The 23,300-nt window shown below is 39.8% G+C and overlaps 1 protein-coding gene and 1 long non-coding RNA gene across 9 annotated transcripts in view; one reads left to right on the plus strand and one right to left on the minus strand.

Moving 5' to 3' along the window:
* The window catches only part of LOC100742560 (dorsal-ventral patterning protein Sog), a 101,394-nt gene that overhangs the window by 23,053 nt on the left and 55,041 nt on the right, over positions 1-23,300 (minus strand). For all 8 annotated transcript variants that reach the window (XR_004462206.1, XM_012388799.3, XM_024369575.2 and 5 more), the window contains one exon: positions 7,390-7,493. Coding sequence is in view for 7 of the 8 variants with exons in the window: in XM_003491696.4 (XP_003491744.1) it covers positions 7,390-7,493 (104 nt within the window). In the remaining variant the exon portion in view is untranslated. The remainder of the gene's footprint in view (positions 1-7,389; positions 7,494-23,300) is intronic.
* Positions 7,485-12,094, plus strand: LOC112213319. The gene is made up of 3 exons (XR_004462213.1): positions 7,485-7,895; positions 8,003-11,014; positions 11,530-12,094. It is a non-coding gene; the product is annotated as an uncharacterized LOC112213319 (long non-coding RNA).

Consider the following 23,300-nt stretch of genomic DNA (forward strand, 5'->3'; position numbering starts at 1 on the left):
ATGCAGACGGGATGTTATAGGCAAACACGGTAAGAACGGTTGCCAGTCAAGGACAGAGTTTACGAAGATTGGCTAAATTAAACTCCATTAGGACAGTCGTGACCGTTCTGCCCGGACGACAAATGCATGCGCGACAGAACCCGTTACTATGATAGAGATCATTAGTTGAACCGCACAGAGCGAGGGCTTTGAATCGCTTTATGATTGACCCCAAATTTATATCCACATCCTTAACCTACAAACAACTGTATGCGCGGGTCAAGTTATTAACCCAATGTTATTAACCTCGCCTGTGACTTCGTCAATCTAACTTTCGGATCCCATGAAAATTATTTATCGTCCCCGTGGCTAATATCCTGCCGATGAATGACATAAGTATACCCAATATAAACAGCATAACTCGATTCTAAAATGCGGAATATCTAATCGACCATTAGTGATCGTTCATTCATGAAATGTAAATGAAAATCAATATGTCAGTGTTTTTTAACATGTATTCCTTCTAGCATCTTAATCATTTAGTGTACGATGACTAGTTTTTTTTTTTATTTCCGTTAATTCGTAACTACGTATATAATAAACTATTATGTACCGCCTTAAATCACGTAATTCAGATGTCGTGTCTTGGCGCGCGTGCTAGCTACGTATCTGATCTTTCGTCTTACCGGATGAAAAATAGTGGACCAAATGGAATTTTAAAGATGATAAGTAATTTATTTAGTGCGCACATATAAGTAGTTTTTGTATCAGATATTTTTCAATATATTCATCTATTCTAAAGTATATATGTATTACATATATTCACTATACTTGTTAAATACAATTCTGTTTTGTAAAATGGTGCTACTGTGTCTCTATCTTTCGGACATAATGTGACGTATAATGTTTGTACACAAACAGGATCGTGTAAACCGACAGAGCAAACATCGGGCGCGAACCTCGTGTTTGAATCGGCGCAGTGTAAACAGCCCTAAGCCTTGAACGCTCGGGAAAAGATCGAATTTCTCGTTCCCGGTTGAAAATTGGCTAATGTTGTTTACACTATAAACAGAATTCAAAGCCATAGTGATGGACGTGCATGAAGTGACACAACAAACCAGTTATTTTCTACCAATAAATGTCGTAAGCAGAAAAGCAACTTCGTTTTTATGTGTTTTCATGCATGCAACAAGTAAGACGCAATACTTATACTGATAATGGCTCTGAACGTTCCAGTATCAATCAGATGACAGTTAATCGTTTTCCTGATAGATAATTTCAATGGTTGATTTTATACAGATACGTAGAAAACATCTTTATCGATACTCGAATTCTGCACGATTTAATTGTCCGTTTTAAGCTAATGGAATTTTTGGAACTAGATTTTCCATTGGCTGACCTACTGTCAGAAGATATTACAGAAAACGAAAATGTTACTAAATGGTTATTCCTTAACCTTAAACTGGCACGGTTCTTTAACGTTGAACTAATGGTACCATGGGCGAATTTTTATGGATTCGTCGTAATTATACTTCTAAGATCGTGAAATTGATACATCTTACTAAAAACGCGCATTTATTAATAGAAAAACGTTGGATACAAGAGCGTTAAGTTGATAAACGTATTGTCTTGAAAATAAAACTGAACTTTGAAAGTCTACGATATAAATTTCCCGTGGTGCTTCTTCTAGCCGTAAGTACCTATGTAATTTCCTATCTACCAATTAAAGATTAATTTTAAAAAGTTATTTCCCCGACAACCATAAAGATTACTAGTCGTCACGTGGATATTGTCAGAAATAGTACACGAATCTTCATGCCTGTTTCGCAGTTGAAATTATGCGGGTAAAGAAGGAGGAAGAGGAAAGGTGAATGGCGCAAAGAAGAATGAACGCACATATCGCGTGGGTGGTGTCGGTGGGTCTTGTATAATGAGATGAGTATCTTTAATAGTCCGACGATACAAGGCGGCCGGCACGTCGTGGGTATCAAAGCCCCCTCTCGTATCCGCCTTACACATCGCCCTCTCTTTTCTGCTTCAATGGATCGAGCATGAGTGGGTGTGAACGAAATCTCGACTGGATCATCGTTTAACGGCGCTTTTGTTCTCGTAGAGGATAAAAGGTGTTTCGCTCGATAAGGATCAGTCTTTATCGTTCCTTAATGAAACGTCACATGTATATACATTTGTTCGCAAATCCAAAGACTAGAATTACAAAATTGAAATTTACGAGTGAAATACGATTATTGTGCAGGATTTCTTCGTGTTTAACGGGTGAATCACACGTTTCTACCCTGTTAAGAAAATATTCACTTTTAGAGAGAAATACAACGCGAGAGAAATAAAACTGCAAGTGAATAAAAATTACAGATGGCTGATTAGAAGCAATTAAAAAAAAGGCCAATTCTATGCTAGGCGGTTAAACGAAGCAGAAAACATCAGGCCTCCGCCTTTCATCGAGAAAGTCCGGAAGAGAACCACTAAACAGAGCTAATCGACCGGGGCCGTACTTTTATCTCTTCATAATCACGCTCATTAGTGCCGGGCCTATTATTACAGGTCTACAAGAAATATCGATAAGAAAAACGCCCGATTTAGCAACCGGGCGTCGCTCTTACATCGAACACACGTTACGTTCTCGTTCGATCGTAACGACCCTCGTCTGTATATCGGGTGTTCGACAAATACCGCTGCCATACATTGCATCGTTAAACGGCGAACGAGCAATAAAACGAACAATGTTTTATGATTCTCATTTAATTAGGTCGTAAAAGGCACAATTATTACCGTCGGCATCTTGTCAGAAAATGTACGTATACTGCGTCTGAAAAAAAACGCCGTAAAAAGGTGAGGGGAACCAAGGTCAGAAAAAATTACGCAGCTTTTCATGTAAATGCAAAAAATGAGTCAGGAAGGTGTTATCGACTGGATGATTAAAAAAATGTTTGTATCGACGGGACGGGTAAGAGGCGAGAAAGGGCAAGAATATCGATGACACACAGAAGGGACGTGTCGGTACACGGTGACGTTATCGATCGGCTCATATAGGACGCAAAACAAAGCGGTGTTTCCCCCGTGCACATATGCGTGGAATGTAAATGACGATTATTGCGCGATTGGACAGGAATTCGAGCGATCCTGGCCGGCAACAACGCAATATAAAATGGAATCGGTCCGTCTTATCGGTATTCGTCGAGCACTGCGTATCGAATCGTTTTCAATTTTCTTTCGGTACTGTATTTATGCAAATTTCTAAGAGCTACGATATTTTATAGAAATACATGTCATATGCTGTATATGGTTTTACCTACCTGGTCGCATCTTATTTTCATTTTGCAGACAGACGGTCAAAAAGGAATAATATATGTACGCAAAGAAAATAGAGCAGCAATGGAGAGATAAAAATTTGTTTTCAAACGTACGGCCGGAACTAATTTAATTCGGCGTACTTCGCGTCATACGAACGCGGCTTCATTAATAATGGAGGACGCGTGAGCACGACAAAATGTATAACCGACCGTAGGTGCGGCCTGTCAACGATTGCGTCGGAAATACAACACTGCCAACCCATCATTCGACCTGTTTGCATCGACGAAAAGAAACGAGACAATACCGATTCTTCTGACGCTTCGAACGCGCAGATATTCAATCGCGTCAAAATTATCCGCCTTACTTCGAGATATATATGTACATATACATACATACATAATATATGTACATATTATATTTCGGAATACGTAAGATATCTGACCGAAACTTTTTATTTTCCTTTTCTTTTCTAATTAATACTATATTAATAATTTATTTTGTATTATAGGCAAGTAGCCTATTGCAGGAAAATTCTTGACCCCTCTCACTTATAGTTTATTACAATATAATACATTTTTTTATTATATATCTTTATTATATATTTTTTATATACTTCATTATACAGGGTAGTTGATAACTGGTGATACAAACGGAAAGGGGGTGATTCTATGCGAAGAAAGAAATCGAAAATATAGAATAAAAAATTTTTTTTTTTAATTTTTCCATCGAGATAACGATCTACAGTGAGATCCGTTATAACGAGACGCGATAAAGTGCACGCGTACCGAGCGAAAATTCAAAATCGATTTTCTCGAAAACAAAGCCTCGAACGAAAAATTTGTATTCTATATTTTCGACTTCTTTTTTCTGTTATCGACTGGATGATTAAAAAAATGTTTGTATCGACGGGACGGGTAAGAGGCGAGAAAGGGCAAGAATATCGATGACACACAGAAGGGACGTGTCGGTACACGGTGACGTTATCGATCGGCTCATATAGGACGCAAAACAAAGCGGTGTTTCCCCCGTGCACATATGCGTGGAATGTAAATGACGATTATTGCGCGATTGGACAGGAATTCGAGCGATCCTGGCCGGCAACAACGCAATATAAAATGGAATCGGTCCGTCTTATCGGTATTCGTCGAGCACTGCGTATCGAATCGTTTTCAATTTTCTTTCGGTACTGTATTTATGCAAATTTCTAAGAGCTACGATATTTTATAGAAATACATGTCATATGCTGTATATGGTTTTACCTACCTGGTCGCATCTTATTTTCATTTTGCAGACAGACGGTCAAAAAGGAATAATATATGTACGCAAAGAAAATAGAGCAGCAATGGAGAGATAAAAATTTGTTTTCAAACGTACGGCCGGAACTAATTTAATTCGGCGTACTTCGCGTCATACGAACGCGGCTTCATTAATAATGGAGGACGCGTGAGCACGACAAAATGTATAACCGACCGTAGGTGCGGCCTGTCAACGATTGCGTCGGAAATACAACACTGCCAACCCATCATTCGACCTGTTTGCATCGACGAAAAGAAACGAGACAATACCGATTCTTCTGACGCTTCGAACGCGCAGATATTCAATCGCGTCAAAATTATCCGCCTTACTTCGAGATATATATGTACATATACATACATACATAATATATGTACATATTATATTTCGGAATACGTAAGATATCTGACCGAAACTTTTTATTTTCCTTTTCTTTTCTAATTAATACTATATTAATAATTTATTTTGTATTATAGGCAAGTAGCCTATTGCAGGAAAATTCTTGACCCCTCTCACTTATAGTTTATTACAATATAATACATTTTTTTATTATATATCTTTATTATATATTTTTTATATACTTCATTATACAGGGTAGTTGATAACTGGTGATACAAACGGAAAGGGGGTGATTCTATGCGAAGAAAGAAATCGAAAATATAGAATAAAAAATTTTTTTTTTTAATTTTTCCATCGAGATAACGATCTACAGTGAGATCCGTTATAACGAGACGCGATAAAGTGCACGCGTACCGAGCGAAAATTCAAAATCGATTTTCTCGAAAACAAAGCCTCGAACGAAAAATTTGTATTCTATATTTTCGACTTCTTTTTTCGCGTAGAATCACCCCCTTTCCGCTTGTACCACCAGTTACCAACCACCCTGTATATCTTCATATCTCTCGATTGTTATATCTTATCGCTGCTGTTATTGTCCTTAGTCCTTTCTCAGTTAGTATTTATCTATCCTATATTTTTATATTACGTTGGTATATGTATATACATATGCACGTAGCTATATTTTGCATCTATATTTCTATATAAAAGTATATTCTTTTAAATGTGCATTCTGCTATCCATCTATGTATAGTTTTCTAGTCTTTATGGCTGCTTGTATGTAACTGAAGATATTCTTTATTGATATAAAATATTTGTGTTTCTTTCCTTTCCATATTGCAGACCTGGCATGTTTCTGCGTCGTTTATTTGTACTTCCTCCCCCTCCTCCCCATTTCTTTTTCCTTGTGAAATATACCTAGAACGAAAAGCTTCTTCTATTAATTTCAAAAATATCAATATAAATATACCAATTGCTCTCGCATATGAGGTTTCCTTTTTCGCCAAGTATACCTAAAACGAGAAGCTTATTTCCTCAACTTTAAAAATATCAGTATTTCAATTCTCCTCGTATGAAAGACTACTTGATATTAATTATTTAAGACGGCCAAATTAATCAGATACAATCTTGAAACAGTTAATGTACAGGAACACGTTCAGAATTCCTTGACAGTGTTTAAAGGACGTGGTATGACGTGTCACAATGTATCTACCCGTAAAACGATACGTGAGCAATATATGCGCCTCGCTCACGTACAGTAGTAGTAGACGAGCTAAGAAGCGGACGCCAGTCTGTCTCGGATCAGGAATGGGATTAGAAAGCACGTCAAGTCTCCGTGGGTCACGTCACCCAGATCGAGATTTAGTCCGTGCCTCGCGTATTACGTCGGTCTACAGTACTATCCAAAGGGCAATGCCATTTCTACGACCTTCTCGGAAAAAGCGATCCAAGAAAGAGTCGATATCGATTAGCTTGTTGCATACGGTGATTGTCGGAAATCTATACATTCTACATAGTCTATGATCCTTCCTAGTAAATATTTCCTAGTAAGTATATACGTTTGACATATTTTAAATTCCAGAAAACTACATAAGCTATTTTATATTACGTTTGATATATTTTAAACTCAAGAAAAACATATAAGCTATTTTATATTTTATAAAATTGGAATTCGTATGGCCAAATTGCTTTTACGTGTATAGTAAGTAAATATAAAAATCGAATTGAGCTTAGGAGGAAGCTTAGGATTATAAATAATACATTACATCAAATAATTAGACTAAATTAAATGATAGATTACGTCGATATTTGAACGGACGTCAATTATTGACATATCGTACGATGATGACCTATGACTGTGCGAAATGACGTAATCCAGACAACGATATTTTTATAGTAACTGTTTGACCAGGAATTTTACCGAATTAACTCGTAATTTGAATTGCCAATGGCTTATGTAAGCAAAATTTATATAATAAAATTAAGAAAACTTATCCTGCAAGGATAAGATCTTACGTTCGCACAAATTGCTAAGGTTCACTTGTAAAGGTAAATTTGTACTGTTATATCCAATGTTATATTAAGATCAGTTTCTATGAAAGATTTACGTTACGTTATTTGCTATGTTGAATTATTTTGTTCCCATTTACTTGTAATCGCAAGATTATAGAAACTTGCGACGAACAAATGACCCGGCCAAGAAGATAATAGATCTTTGGTACTTTGAAACAAGCTATAGCGGCGGAGAACAGGGTGTTCCGGGACTGTTGTACCTACACGAATAATCGACGTGAATTCCGTAAAAGTCGCGTCAGGTCGGCCAGTTACATAGAAACGTAATGTTGTACGTGCAGCTTGAGGCTCGCCTCGCCGCGAGGGGGTTAAAGGTCGGACTCAAACGAACAGGGGAGACCCGATACGTGCACAAAGACACGCACGAATGCGTGAGGACACACCCACTTTAATACGTACCGGAATGCATTCGCATTTGATGCAGTACATGACTCCGAAGGGCGGGCCCAAATCCGCGAACCAGGTGGAGCCCAGTTCCCGTATCTGCTTGCCGAACGTACATTCTGCAACAAAGAGGCATTTGAATTGGCTTGGTGAATTTGTGGCTCCTCTTTTCTTTTTCCCGTTTTCTCCGACTGGTATATGTACGACTTAGGCGAATGAAAAATGACTAGGCGGAAATATTTGAAAGCGAACAGAAAGTGGAGATTGTGGATAGGAGAGGAAAAGAGGGCGTTGCAGAGGAGAAAGGTTTACGAATAAATATTCCACACTATTTAACTGTACTATTTGACTGCGAGAAAAATTCATGATCGTCAATTGTAAATTGTACGTTTATATCGAGATTTATATCGAGTATGTTGAGATTGAAACTTAATATCCAGCAGATGTGAAGGCACTTTGAGCAAAGTACTGCAGAAACGGATTAACTATTTTATAAACTATGTATAAAACGTGATACAGAGGTAAGAAAATTAATGCACTGGTTATTTAAGTTTCCATTGCGAAAGAAAGAAATCGTGTATCGTTTAAGTTATACGTAATACGACCACATAATCCCTTTACATTCCAGAATGGGATAAAAGTGAAATCGCGGAATGAATGGAGGACTCTTTCCGGCTGGGGTACGCTAATCGCCAGTCTCTGAATCATCGCCGTGCTCGAAGAAGGAGCAAACGTTCCTTGGTCGCCGCTTAAAAATCGCCGAGACGACGATGAGACGGTGCGTAAAAGAAGAAAGCGACGGGGCGAGAGAGAGAGAGAGAGAGAGAGAGAGAGAGAGAGAGAAAGGAAAGCGGCAGAAGGCGATCTGAAAGAAGGAAAAAGAAAGCGAGCACCATTCTCGCAAGGCCGTTGCCTCGTTTAACAGTGACGTGGATTCACCTTCTTCCGCTAAGATAAAAAGAAACCGAGGGAAAAGTCAGCTAGGTCCGTGTATGACTGTTAGGCGCAACGACGTCCTTTTCTTTTTCAGCGTAAAAATAAATACTCGACCGTGCCCGCGCCGAAAATAACCTGCACTCTTTCTGTCGGATTATGCGACTTATCGTCGCTTCTAAGAAACCGCTTCCATCCCCTCCATCGAGCGTATCACGCGCCCGGTAACCGAGCGATTCGTGCGCGTTACACCTCGACACGAAGAAGTTTCTCGAGACCGGAATACAGCAATCGCTTTATGGGAAGCGTGGCGCCGCCTCGCGTGCTACGCATCACGTGACAGCCAGTGGATAAGCAGCCATCCCTACACGTCGAATCGATAATTTTCGATATTTTGTTGGTATTTTATATCAAGGTGAATCACAAATGCAACTCGCCATTGCGAGTCAAGGACCATAAGAAAATAGATCATAATTGAGTTGTCATAAGAAGATGAAGGTTAGCGGATCATATATTAAATAATAACGGGAAGAATTCCAACTATACGATACAAAGTCTACTGTAACGATCAACAGACGAGAATGCGTCTAAAGTCAAAAATAAAACGTAATAGATTATACGCTGATCAACCGAAGTACGTGGAATTCTTCAGCAGCGTACCAACGAACCTATTAGCCGAGCAACGGTACAAATCACGGTTGAATCCATCCAGAACCTCAATACGATGCAAGCGTCGCGACGCTACACGTTTCAACGAACGGGGAAACGAAAGGAGATCGGGTCTCTTTGGATTCGTCCAGTCGTTCCGTTTGCTTCAAATGTGCACACATTCGACAGAGAAAGAGAGGAAGAAAGATACACAGTAAGGCTCGTTGCGCGAGGTCGTTGCACCGTGTGTACTAAGTCGTTCTAAGCGCATGGTCGGTCCTAAGCAACCAGGAGAGTCTGAGAGAAGAGAGCCTCGATACGCCACCGCATCGCAAATATGCGAGTCCAGTGCTACCTCGCCCTTTATGCGGCAGTGTTCATATGTCATCGATACTGTTCAGTTCATCGTTCAATTCATCCCAGGTATAACTCCTTTCTCTTCGTTCTGTGTGTATGCGCCGGCCTTTATTGCCGATTGCAAACAGGCTTCTGTGTACCAAAGCATTTTTGCGATACAGAGATCTATGAAGGCACAACTATGAAAAACTATGGTTTACTAGGTTAAAGAAAAAATGTAGATCAGAATCGCCACATTCGCGAACGTATTAATGGCCTGAATACAGGATATGGCGAGAAACAGGCAGTGTTGCCAACAAAGTCAACGAATTCCGTCCATTTCATCCGGCTCGATTTCCTTCCTCCGTTTAACACGAGACACGCCAGCAAACCGAATAAATCACTCGAGTATCGAGGACAAAGCCAGAGAACGAATTAATCCCGCCACTGCGCTATGAGGGACATCGAAATCGGAGGAAAGCTTCAGGGAGAACCGTTGCCGTGTCGGCGCACCGCGCGTGCACGGTCGACGCTCTTTATCGTTTCGATCTGACATTCTCCTAATGGACCTCTTCTCTTCCTCGGCTCGCGCCCTCTTAACGCCCGTTTCTCTAGAATTCGTAACGCGATACGTAGTGCGAAACGCGCCGATAAGTCGTTTCACAGAGAACATAAAATTTCACATTTAATAATATTGTTAGATTTTTACCATAGACTTTACTCTTTCTATACTAATTGTCTTTATATATATGTATATTTTTTATAGAAGTTTCTCCTTGCTCTGTTATTTGAAGTTGCAGCGCTATAGAAATACTCCATTGCCCTTACCGCATAAGTCTAAGCTCATGGGAAGGAATGTAACAACGGATAGGGCGGGAGCATAGGCGTCAAATCTCGCTAAACGTTTAATCTATTATTGGAAGGATGAGAATAGGACGTCGTAGCGGAGTGGACGACGCGATGGACGACGGAGTATAGAGTGTGGCCGATGCTAATTTGGCCCATATACTAACGTTTCATAGACCGTTAACTCCGTTGCTGTAACTTATGAACTGTGAAATTTTGTGCGCTTTATCTCGAGCCAGTGAACCGACCGCGCTTAGCGCAGCAACAGCTTCCTTGGCTATTTCGCGGAACACTAAACGCGCCCTCTCGGTGAACCAATCAGAAATTCAATGGCCTGCCCCATGGTGGCGTTCCGCTGTTTTTCCTTGTACATGCATAATGGCGCTTTTGTGGCCGTCCCGCGGTCTTAACACGTAACAAAATTAAGGATGCTAGCGGAGAACAGCCGCGTAGAGGGCGTTCACGCGAATTACCGAGACATTTGCATAAATGGATTAGCATAAATTAAACCGAATGGAAAAGCGTCGAGGCTGCGTCCGTAAATTGGCCGCGATTTGCATAAACGGAGAAGGCCTTCTCGCGTAACGCGTTCCTCTCTTCCCCTTTCGGTTCGCAGAAAAATCGTACGGACACGACACGACGAAAGTCGACGAGTGCAGTCGTAAAAAAGGAGCAGCCACTCAAACGGCGTATAACACTACTACGACGACAACCAGGGCCATCCTGAGAGCCGACGACGTAATACGGCGTTTGGGTTGAGACACGTAATGAAAACAGGCGTCCTCAAACGGTTGAGTGTCGGCCGTTTCGAGCAGCGCAAAAACAGGAGGAGACGCTCTTGCTGGCGACACCAGTTACGACGTCGTGTTTAAGACGGGTTCGTGTAAATTCACTTCCACTCCGGTGGAGGGGCACCAAACGGTTGCTATCGTTCGGTAATACTAATATTGACTTAAGGTGAAGATACACACAAAACATTTGTTGCATTATGATCCGTGTATGTATATAGCTATTTAGTTTGAGAAATCTAGGGGAAAAAGAAGGATTAGTAATGTGTACAAGGTCGTTATTTATTACTGACTTTTGATATTAGATCGAAGTCTCTCTACGGGGATACGAAGGGGATCTCTAAGATATACTTAATATTTTTTCGGTCATCATCTCCTACAATGTAATAATGTTTGAAAAAACTAAAGCATTTACAGCATAATTATAGTAGTTTTCACCAAATTATAGAATTTGAAAAACTTTATCTTATATTTCTGATTTATATAATGATCTTCTATATATGTAGTATCTACTATACGAACATATTCTTTGTGCCTTGTATTATCTTCCAATAATATGCTACGTTTATGTAACTATTACTAATTATTGCCTGGTCTTTTGTAGGTTACTGCAAGGTCAATATTAATTACCGTTTTTAGATCAAAGATGGCGTTATTACACATTCGAATGAACCAAGGCAAGTAATTTTAGTCACAGGATAATTTGATGTATTTAAAGTTCGAGCATCATCCGTTGACGATTCATTCCTCCTAGCTTTAGCTTTCAGCGAATCTCATCAAGAATTCTAGGAACACTGTTTCTGCCACTATTCTGAGCCACGTAGTCAGTCTAGGATAACGATGAACGCGTGGCGCTTCTAACTGAGGAGTTCGATGAACCGCGATGAATCCTCAACCGGGATTCATTTAGGAAAAATACGACAGGATAGACTACTGTTAATCCTAAAATATCTAAGGCGTCGACCGTTGACTCGGCCTGTCCAATGTCGGAAGATTGGACACGTTACCCCGACTTTTGCTTCCACAAAACCGTTCTTGCCCGCAAAACGTCGTTAAAGCCAGACCGACGACTATCTTACGCACGACGAAAGAAGCTTGCTCCAAATTCTCCACGGTAAAACATTTACCCTGACTTTATTCCTCCTGCTATTCAATAAACTGAACGAGAATATGGACGCCAAGAAAGTTGTAAGAAAACTTGCCAACAAATCCACACGTGCTTCTTTCCTTTTCCAACTTTTTGCCTGCGCGCGAAATTCGAATCGCGATCAGGGACACGTTTCAGTTTCGGGGACGATAAAGCGTCGACACGCGAGGTGTAACACGCCTCGACCGCGATATTAATTTCGTCTGAGACTAGGTTACATAAATTCACGATATAAACTCTGTCGTTCGAGAAACGAATCCACAAACATAACTCGTAAATGTGCGCCCTCATTGGCGTTCTTGTAAAGTTCGCCATCTATTTACATATTGTTAACAAACACGTTCGTGAGCTTTTTTACGAGCTTGCTATCCGCGAGAAAATTGTAGAGTGATCATAAAACGTTTGAAAATGATAACCGTCTTGGTATTCTTCGTACTAACTTTTTTATTCTTACTGATTGTATTATATTCGATGAAACAACTCGTTTCTCAGTTGGTAAATTAACACAATTTTCTAAAAAAGATTATTACAAACATCCCGTACAATTTTTAATTTTCTTCTTCATACTAAATTCATATACTGTTGGAATTTTAAGTTTATGAAATGAATATTATGTTGTAGCAACAAAATGTACGATTGTAACAATAATAATAGTACAACAATAAGGTAACTAGAATAGGACGCTACAAAGTCACGTGTGCGTTCTCAGTATCGGCCGAAATTCGTGCTAGCATCTTAACACAGTTGCACGGTTCTTCACGCGGAACAGGATATTTAAACCTGCGTTCGGCCCACTATCTTTATATCCATCAAACCGCCCTCTAGGTAGTTTTGTAACAACGCTATGAGTACGTCCTCGCTCGCTAAAATAAATAACGTTCTCCACTGGCGACGGATAAAAAAGGACTAGAAAAAGAAGCGACGCGATAGCCGGGTGAGTGAACGACAAACACATGCCACTTTCTTTTCTTGCTTTTTCCACTTTTCTCCATCTTGTTTCTTTTCCATGAATCTCGCGACGTTACACTTACTTCCTGTCCCCCCTATTTCGCGATCCGCCACTTGTTCTCTTCTCCTCCCTCTTGCAACATTCGTTCAAACTCTGATTCTTTCTCACTCTGTTACATAGGCGTTCTTACTCATCTCCATCTCGAGTTTCACATCACCTTTAGCATCGTATACGGTCTCACGTCACGTGACATTGCGATGCACCGAGCAGCATCGAGGTTATTTTATCTGAACGCGAACGTGCTTGTCTTGGTCGTGTAATTTCTAACGTTTCATTGCCGCACTAAACAATGCCATTGTTTCAGAATGAAAACAAGGCCCATAAAATTTCCAGAAAGGCAAGTCGAATAAAGTTAACCGCACGAGCATTTAGGTGTTATTAGAATCGACCTTAAGGCAGATTCTCAGTTTTACTGTCGTTTTTAATCGAAACGTTATGCCCAGCTACAAGACGATTTTTTGCCTGAATTTTAATTAACGAAGAAAGGTTAATTCATGGTAATAGGTTTTTAACACGATGACAACTGATATTAAGGAGCGTTTAGAAGTGGTTCATGGTGCCAAATCGGTAGACCACTACGCGACCGTCTTTAAAATGAAAATTTATGCACAACGAGGAACATGCGGGTAGTCTGGGATACCTGCTAAAGATAGATTCAGCTTTTTTGCTCTTCTTTGCTTCGCGACAGATGTTCGTAGAAGATCTATAAGGTCAGTTCGCACATAACATGTGACGTCCGAGTTCGAAAATCAGGCGATCAGTTTAGTACACAAATCTGACGAACTCAAAATCCCCAAACATAGTCTATACGATAATTGAATTATCACCAAGTTAGGTGTGATCTCATTAACTCAGAAATGCGAAATTGGATTTGAAGTCGCAAGCCGAGTAAAAAATCACAAATGTATTCACGGACGGATGATTTAACAGAAGTTGTGAAAAATAAAGAAGTGACTAACATATCAATCTATATAGCTTATCGCATAATAAAATTACAACCTAACCTAACGTAAATCGCCATCACGTGACGAGAAACTAAATGAACCGGTAACCTATCGCCACGGAAGCAAAGGGAAAGGCTAGGAAAAATGAAACGGAACGATTGGATAACGATCGGGTTGAGATTTTTCGTGGGCGAAGTCCAACGAAAATAAAACGCGACGTCTTGTCCTCGCGATTCCCGACGAGATCGTAACGACCACGCGAGGAAGAAAGAAAAAAAGTAAGCAGCGGAAAAGACACGATAGGAAAGGAAAGGAAGACGAGCGAGCAGACGAGGGAGGAAGTGTGGCGAAGCCAGGTGCCGTCGACATTGTCCTTACGCAACGCTGGCTGGCCGTGAAGCATCGTCTGGCCGAATATGAGGGCGCTATCTACATCTTCCGGTCCGGCTCGATCCTTGAGGGCCACTTTCTCATAGGTTGGTCTCCTGACACTGCAAGTGGGCAGACACGTAGGCGACACACTCTCCTCGCGACTTCTCTTCGTCGACATCGACACATCGCGGTCGCCTCTCCTGCCGTGTCTCGCCACTACGTTATAAAACGGCGACGCTGTTGTACGGCCGTACCTGCTCTCCTGGCTACAGGTTTCACGTAGGTGTACGCCTACGTGCGCCTCGACCGAATATGTATCTCACCGAGTCCTCGATCAACATTAATATGCAGAGGAGTTAAAGTCGAGTACTCCTCGGCCTCGATCGAGCTGCACGCAAACGCATCTACGATCTGGTTGGCTGCAGGGAAACGAAGGAGTCAAGGATTTGCACGTTTTATTGTCAATTATGGATAATTAGTCGGCCTAATTTTGTTTTAAAGAAACGAAGGGGAGAATTACCGATGATCATTCTTACGACCGGGAAATCTATATCATTAAAATTAAAAAAGGTGAATGCGCATTTTTGCAAATTTGCATGTTTTTATTAAGGGTAAGGTAAATTTTCATATTCTTTAAGAAACCATGTCTTTATACTAACGGTCGACTGTTTCAGCCTGAAAATATATGAAACGAAGTTTTGCTTTGCAAATACGAATTCTGGTGTTAATTAGTAGAATGCGAATATTTATGCATTTATCAAGAATTTGTACAACATCCAAAAATGTATGGAATACAATATATTAAATATCTAAAGAAAAGTTCTCGTTATATTCAATGGGTGAATAATCTTCATTTAGATTTCATTTCTTTAATTATGTTCGCAAATATTTGACATTTACATAAATAGACGCACTAATACGCAGTCAATTAATTAGACATTGACATTAGAATCAGCCTTAAGGTTACGCGATGATCTCAGAAATATATTAAATTACGATAAAAGATTGCTACTCGAGTAATTAATAGGTTTTTATAGGAATCATAATATCTGGTTCACCGTTTCGATCTGTATGAAAGAGGCGTAAATCTCTAGGCGAGTACGCATGTAGGCGAAACGCCCTCGCAACTTCACTTTCCCGGGGCGAGCGCCACCGGCAGCGTAGTACGAGGATCACGATGACGCTTCCCACACGTACTTTAGCTGTTTTCACGTAGCTACAAGCATTTCAAAAATACTCTGTCTGGGAACAAAACACAACACACACCTACGTCGGTTCTAAACAGCCATTTCAGCAATTTTCTTCGGTCGTCAAAAAATATAATGAAATATAAATGGCCAGACGTGACTCGAATTAAAAGGTATTACGCAATTCAGGCTTGAATACCCACATGGCTAAAATTAGATGTCACTATAGAATTTACAGGATTGGTGAAAAAAAACAGAGACCGCGCCTTTATCGGCAATCGAGCCCAGACTTTCATGTTTCTATGTAGGCAATGGTATTTCCAATCAATTACTTCAACAGAATTTTATACGACTTTGTCGCCACATAAAGTTGCTTAATAGAATTTAGATATGTCATATAATGAAACTAACGAATTCTGAATTTCCTCCTTTTCAATTTTTATAATCTTTCCATGAACGTAGTTATATAGAAATTGTAGAAAATTGTGGATCTTTGAAGCCGAAATAATGTTATAGGAACACTAAATTTATACTGAGGATTAATATTAAAATAACGAAATATTTATTTCATGAACGATTCCTTATATATTCATCGATACACCGAAGGAGTCAAGGATTTGCACGTTTTATTGTCAATTATGGATAATTAGTCGGCCTAATTTTGTTTTAAAGAAACGAAGGGGAGAATTACCGATGATCATTCTTACGACCGGGAAATCTATATCATTAAAATTAAAAAAGGTGAATGCGCATTTTTGCAAATTTGCATGTTTTTATTAAGGGTAAGGTAAATTTTCATATTCTTTAAGAAACCATGTCTTTATACTAACGGTCGACTGTTTCAGCCTGAAAATATATGAAACGAAGTTTTGCTTTGCAAATACGAATTCTGGTGTTAATTAGTAGAATGCGAATATTTATGCATTTATCAAGAATTTGTACAACATCCAAAAATGTATGGAATACAATATATTAAATATCTAAAGAAAAGTTCTCGTTATATTCAATGGGTGAATAATCTTCATTTAGATTTCATTTCTTTAATTATGTTCGCAAATATTTGACATTTACATAAATAGACGCACTAATACGCAGTCAATTAATTAGACATTGACATTAGAATCAGCCTTAAGGTTACGCGATGATCTCAGAAATATATTAAATTACGATAAAAGATTGCTACTCGAGTAATTAATAGGTTTTTATAGGAATCATAATATCTGGTTCACCGTTTCGATCTGTATGAAAGAGGCGTAAATCTCTAGGCGAGTACGCATGTAGGCGAAACGCCCTCGCAACTTCACTTTCCCGGGGCGAGCGCCACCGGCAGCGTAGTACGAGGATCACGATGACGCTTCCCACACGTACTTTAGCTGTTTTCACGTAGCTACAAGCATTTCAAAAATACTCTGTCTGGGAACAAAACACAACACACACCTACGTCGGTTCTAAACAGCCATTTCAGCAATTTTCTTCGGTCGTCAAAAAATATAATGAAATATAAATGGCCAGACGTGACTCGAATTAAAAGGTATTACGCAATTCAGGCTTGAATACCCACATGGCTAAAATTAGATGTCACTATAGAATTTACAGGATTGGTGAAAAAAAACAGAGACCGCGCCTTTATCGGCAATCGAGCCCAGACTTTCATGTTTCTATGTAGGCAATGGTATTTCCAATCAATTACTTCAACAGAATTTTATACGACTTTGTCGCCACATAAAGTTGCTTAATAGAATTTAGATATGTCATATAATGAAACTAACGAATTCTGAATTTCCTCCTTTTCAATTTTTATAATCTTTCCATGAACGTAGTTATATAGAAATTGTAGAAAATTGTGGATCTTTGAAGCCGAAATAATGTTATAGGAACACTAAATTTATACTGAGGATTAATATTAAAATAACGAAATATTTATTTCATGAACGATTCCTTATATATTCATCGATACACACTTGCACGCGTCTCAGCACTTTCTTCTATACCCGACTGTTAACCGACTCTTAACCGACTGAAGAGTTTACATTCCTTTGTTTTCGAGACGCTTCGGACACACATACTTCCACACACTGATATTACATACAAGTATCTCTACTACGCATTTAACCTAGTCCAGCACAGAAAATTATACATATCTCAACAGAAATATATCGATATAATATAGAATATAACGAAAAGTGAACATAGGAAAAATAAGGAATTTAAATAAATTGGGTTAGTTTTTCTAGATATTAGTAATACACATAAACAAACACGATATCATAGTAGTTCTCAACAGATAGCGAAAAGGTTAGATTATAAGTATATTCAGTCACGTGACTCGAAATGCGTCCCACATTACCCACCAAACTGAGCACGGATTCCGTCAATGCTTCCACACGCGCATTTCTGTATCTCCTAAAATACGTCTGGTGAGAGAACAGGAGTGTTACAGGTTGATAAGCGAACGATGTTTTACTGCCGTGAGGGCATATAACAATGCCGCTTTGTTCGTACCGCGGCGACGCCGACTTAAAGCCGGTGTTTTCTACTGATACAGAATAAATTTATCCATTGGTCGGCGACATAGTTGACCGGCCGACTACAACAGTGGCCTCTAGAGTCACGTGATCCGTGAAATTCCTAATATCCTATATATACAAACAAAAATTTATGTCCTCTACTACGAATACGAAAATATTTGAAATTTCATGGCACAAGAAAACGAAGTTTTAAATTACAAGAAGAAGAAAATTATAATCTCAATTTTCAATTTCACGTTCATCCCTGTTTAAAATATCTTCCCTGTTTCTTCTAACCATCAACGTAGGTGGTAGAACAACAAGGAAAGATCAAAGCTGTAGGTGATCCTATCTGCCGGCGGCTTTAGAAGCACAATTAATCTCTTTCGGTGCGCGTGAAGGGAAACGCCGACGAGTAACGTGAAAGGTCGAGAGTTCCCCGCCAGCCAGTGACCCTGCGGTATTTTTCTTTTTGAAATAACTTTAAAACACAAATATAAGTTTTTCCCACATGATTAAATGATGTCATAAGGAGACATCGAACGCGATAAGCGAAAGAAGTGTGAAATTCCAATTAGAGGCACTGAAGTGTGCAAAAATATGTCACCAAGTCACTGATGCGCCCTTCATCATGGACGATATAAGAACCGGGCGTGAGGCGACAGAAATATGTATTGCTAGTCGATCGTAGCAGGCCGTGCCGAACAGTTCCAGCGCAGCGCAAGAACGGGAATGTTAATGCCGCATCAAGAGTTATGATAAATGGTGTGATTTTGCAAGGGGCGCGCGAAGAAATATGTTACTGTCGCTCCACAGACGTAGAAGAAATAGCTCTTAATAGTGTAGAGACGTGGTTTGATCGGTACGCAATGTACGATTCTATATTAATAACATGGACATAAAAAATTAAAGTAAATCTTAGTAAGATAAGATATTTATCAGATTTTTATATCTGCTTTACAGTGCAGTAATTTTTAAAACATTCTTATTATTTGCCTGACAGTAGGATTCAGAATGAGATCTAAGATAGAATTCCACTAAGTGACATACAAGTGAGTTGAGCATACCTAATTTAATGTCCTTTACTACGTGATTTTATGTGTGATTCTGTACGCAATACTTTGTGTAATTTTTCGGTCATACAGTGCATTTCTATTCTTCCGTGTCATTGGAAATTAAAAAAATAATGTTATAGTACTGGAATGAAAAGAGCTATGAAACTTCAATTATAGGTTAAGACTGAAAATTCTTATGCATGATTTATTGGAGGTCAGTAGACAGTGTCAATGATAACACTGTTCCTATTCAGTGGAAGATCGCCACACGACACGCTATACTCGCTGAGAAGCTACAAACGAGTCAATGATCTCTCTAACCACTTCCCGTAAACAAACAGTTCGGCGCACGCCATGCGACGCGCAGAGGTCGAAACGCATCAGGCGCTCATAGGTTGCGTACACACTAAACAAGAACAAATCATACCAACCTACGATTCGTTGGTCGGGCTAAGGTATCCAACTTACTTATTACAATGAAAGTACAAATACAAAAAGCAATAAGACTGCAAAACAAACGTATGTGAAAAGACAGATTTTGACTGCACCAGCATACAAAAATTGGGGAATTAACCGCAACATATAAAAAAAATTCGGACGAAGAATGGAAACGTAGAATAAAAAGAGAAATAGAGAGGGGAATAAGAAAGGACGAATGAAGGAAAGACGAAGAAGACGAAAAAAGACAAAACGCGAAGACTCCCTCTCCTCGCTTCTCTTTCCTGGCCGTACGCTGTCGTCGAGACGGCAACTGGCGATGCAATGTCGAGTGCCGAGTGCTATATATAGGTGGCCCTGAGTGTGCAAAAATCACCCTACAAAAATCTGGATCAAGGGGCCATTCACCAACTACGCCAAGCATTACGCGGTGTCTGGTGTATCCTAGAGCACGCCAAAGCGCCTTCAACAGACGTCGTCCAGATCGACGTCGCCGTCGTCGTCGACGTCGTCATCGTTTGTCCCTGATACATACATCAGAATGTTGCGTGCGGGCATTCTTACATCCATATATAGTAAAAGCCGAATCAAATTCTGTACTGTCGCTGTCTGCCAATGCTGTCGTTCCCCTGCCACTTGTTCAGCGCTCGAAAGATACATTAAGATGATCGTTAACGCTGACTGTGCAGGTTTTATATTCGGGTCGATCCGATTCACGCAAGCGTGGGACGTTTGATTGTCGATTTGCATGATCGTGGGTGCGGCTCGTATTAGATTTTACATTTACGATTTATTTTTATACTTCCTTCTCTCTTGCTCTATAATGTAATTAAATTTGTAATAGTCTTCAGATGAAAGTAGATCGCTAGAACGTTCTTGACACGTCCGATTGGTTGCTGAATCACGATAAGCGTTAAGCTGTGCCCTCACTGGCGCGATAACTAGAAATCTGTCGCTGATAATCCATGTTTCTTGAAGAAATTGCTGATATTTGTTGCCTATTGTTTCTCTAGGTGCCTTTACGCTCGCCAGTTACCAGTAACAAAATATGCTGTTTATTATATATTGTTGTTTCTATGAGGATGCACCTTTAGGTTATGGCTTTTATGGTTAGTAAGTCCATATTTTAACAAACTGTCGTTCTAACGAATATGTCGAAACAATTATATATAGATAGATAATATATAGATTCCTACGAATATATGGGTTAACAATTCTCAAATGTTTTATTCAAACGTTTTATAAACGGCAGTTAGTCAGAACACGCGTTATATCTATAGCATTAGATCAGTGCATGGTGATAATTGAAATTCGCGTGACTAGTGGCGCCAGAAACCTGCTAGAGATCGGGCGACGCGATAAGTCAGCCGGAGGCCAGCGTTCAGCCGACAGAAAAATCCTCGTGCGATATCCCTGCAAAGCAACTGAGCACAGGTTGTCCGAAAATGGGCAAACCTCTTCCAAGAGAAAAGAGGCAGGTCCGTTGTTATACTTCCTTACACGCGTAATTATGACCGTATTTGTCGTCACGACTGAGATCAGTCTTACCTATCTGCTCACTGATCATGCTAACTCGTCTCCTCCTTTCACCTCCACCTCTGATCCCCCTCAACTTTTACAATTACTATTACAACTCAACAGTTCCCCTATCATTTTTCCACGAGTCTCCACCCCTTTTTCCCTTATATTCATTTCCACCTCCGTTCAGATTCCTTTTACGGACTTTCTCGTTTCTTTCCTCTTACTCTCGCCATCTTTCTCCCCTCCATACTGCATCTACACTGACTGCTCCCGACTGTAACTGGCACTTCACCTTTCTCCATTTTCCTTATTTTTCTATGCTTCTCTACCAATCATAAATAAGATATTATAGTATGGTCATTTTAAGAAATATTCATGGTATAAATATGAATAAAGTATATAGTTTGCGCGTAAGCTCGCATATACTTGTACGTATATGAGTACAGTTGAGAACTGCGTGAGTGAGATACATAATGTGTCATGTCGGTTTTCAATGATGATTTTCCTAACGAACCGCGAAATTAAAGGATTCTCAGAGGCATCGCGGCCGTCGTGCACGATCACTCACCGTTACCACCCGCTCCACGCACAACCGTGAAGAGAAATCGAGCGGGAACCGTACGAAGAATCGGTGTGCGCGCGCAACTGCAGCGTGCTGCTGATCCTTGCGTGCTTCCAGAATTTCTAGCGTTCGGATAACTTAATCTCGAGGAGTGTCTCCGGTTTCATGGAAACGCAATCTTCCTAACCTAACACACTTACGCACCTTTATTCTACCAACCTGTTATTTATTGAGCCGTTGCGAATTGAAATTCTGTATAAGTCGAAAATTGAATTTTTTAAAGTTTATTAGAACACAAGATACCGTTGATCTATAGAGGTTAGGAATGATGTATAACAGATCAGTACAGGATAAACGTACTAGCAAATATTATTCACATTTCATCTTACTCTGTTTATTTTTTAACCATACACTTGCTATTCATTCGAACCACCGTACTCGTTGCACCCACGCATCACATCGGCCGTGAATCACATCGATTCCGTGCATTCACACGCACACAGAATCGCGAACCTAACGTACGATATCCGGTGCTCGTCGCGTACATCGACGCTCGTCGTTCTCGCCCTCGTTCGCGGAATGAGACACGGCGAAATTTTAAATTCGCTCTCGCTTTCTCGCCGTCTTCTTCGAAACCCTCACGATGAAAATATTTCCAGTAAACCAAAAAGAACAGCTATCGCTGTACTCGGTTGCGTGATAACTTTCAACTAGCTATCGGAGTTTCTCTCGTCCGAAAAAGAAAAGACGAAAAGAGAAAGAAGATAAGAAGATTCGTAAAAAAATAAACTTTTCCGGAGGAGAATTTTGAATATTCTATTCTCAATTTGAAGAAACGAGTGCGTATATGAACGGATTTTCGTTACAAAATCACTTTTTCCATTTTGCGTGAACTTGTGCACAATTCGCGAGAATACACACTGATTCTTACACGAGAGATAAAATTGACAGTAGACACATATACATACGTAGTTCAGGATCAGATCCAAATTATCTTTATTTAAATTACTTAAATTTAACATATCGCCACTAATAGATAGTATCGTCCTATTTTGACTCTCGAGGTTGTTACATATTTAAAGCTTTCATAAACAATGCAAAACATAATTTTAAAGGAAGTGCATGTAAATTATAACTTGAAAACACAGACTCGATAAATCTCGTAATAATCTACATCACGATAGCGTAAGAGGCGAATGATGTGTATCGTGCGCGCGAATAACGCGTGCCAAATGGAAGGGGCCACGTAACCGGTCGGTGCACGACCAGAAACGATCTCGTAAAGAATACGACGATGCGGTAAGAAAGCGTTGAAACCATTCGTCAAGGGTCTCTCGCGTTTAGTCGAAACCTCGGTCGTCTGTCTCTCTCGATATGACCGAGCGTTATTGTAGAAGGGGCGAAGAGACAGGCAAAACGAAACGACCGCGAGAGGGCGACAAAAAACGATCAAACGAGTAATGTCGCTCGCGTAATTCACTGTTTCGCTCGACGGAGTTCTGCGGGATCTGATGGAGATGAGAATGAGATGGAAAACAACGGTTGTATCACCATATAGTGTTTTAAAATGTTTCATTACGAAAAAATCATTCAACACATAATTCATAGTTTGCAGATACAATATTAGATGAAT

The sequence above is a fragment of the Bombus impatiens genome, unplaced genomic scaffold (genome assembly GCF_000188095.3).
Source record: "Bombus impatiens unplaced genomic scaffold, BIMP_2.2 scf_0582, whole genome shotgun sequence".
NCBI classification, from domain to species: Eukaryota; Metazoa; Arthropoda; class Insecta; order Hymenoptera; family Apidae; genus Bombus; species Bombus impatiens.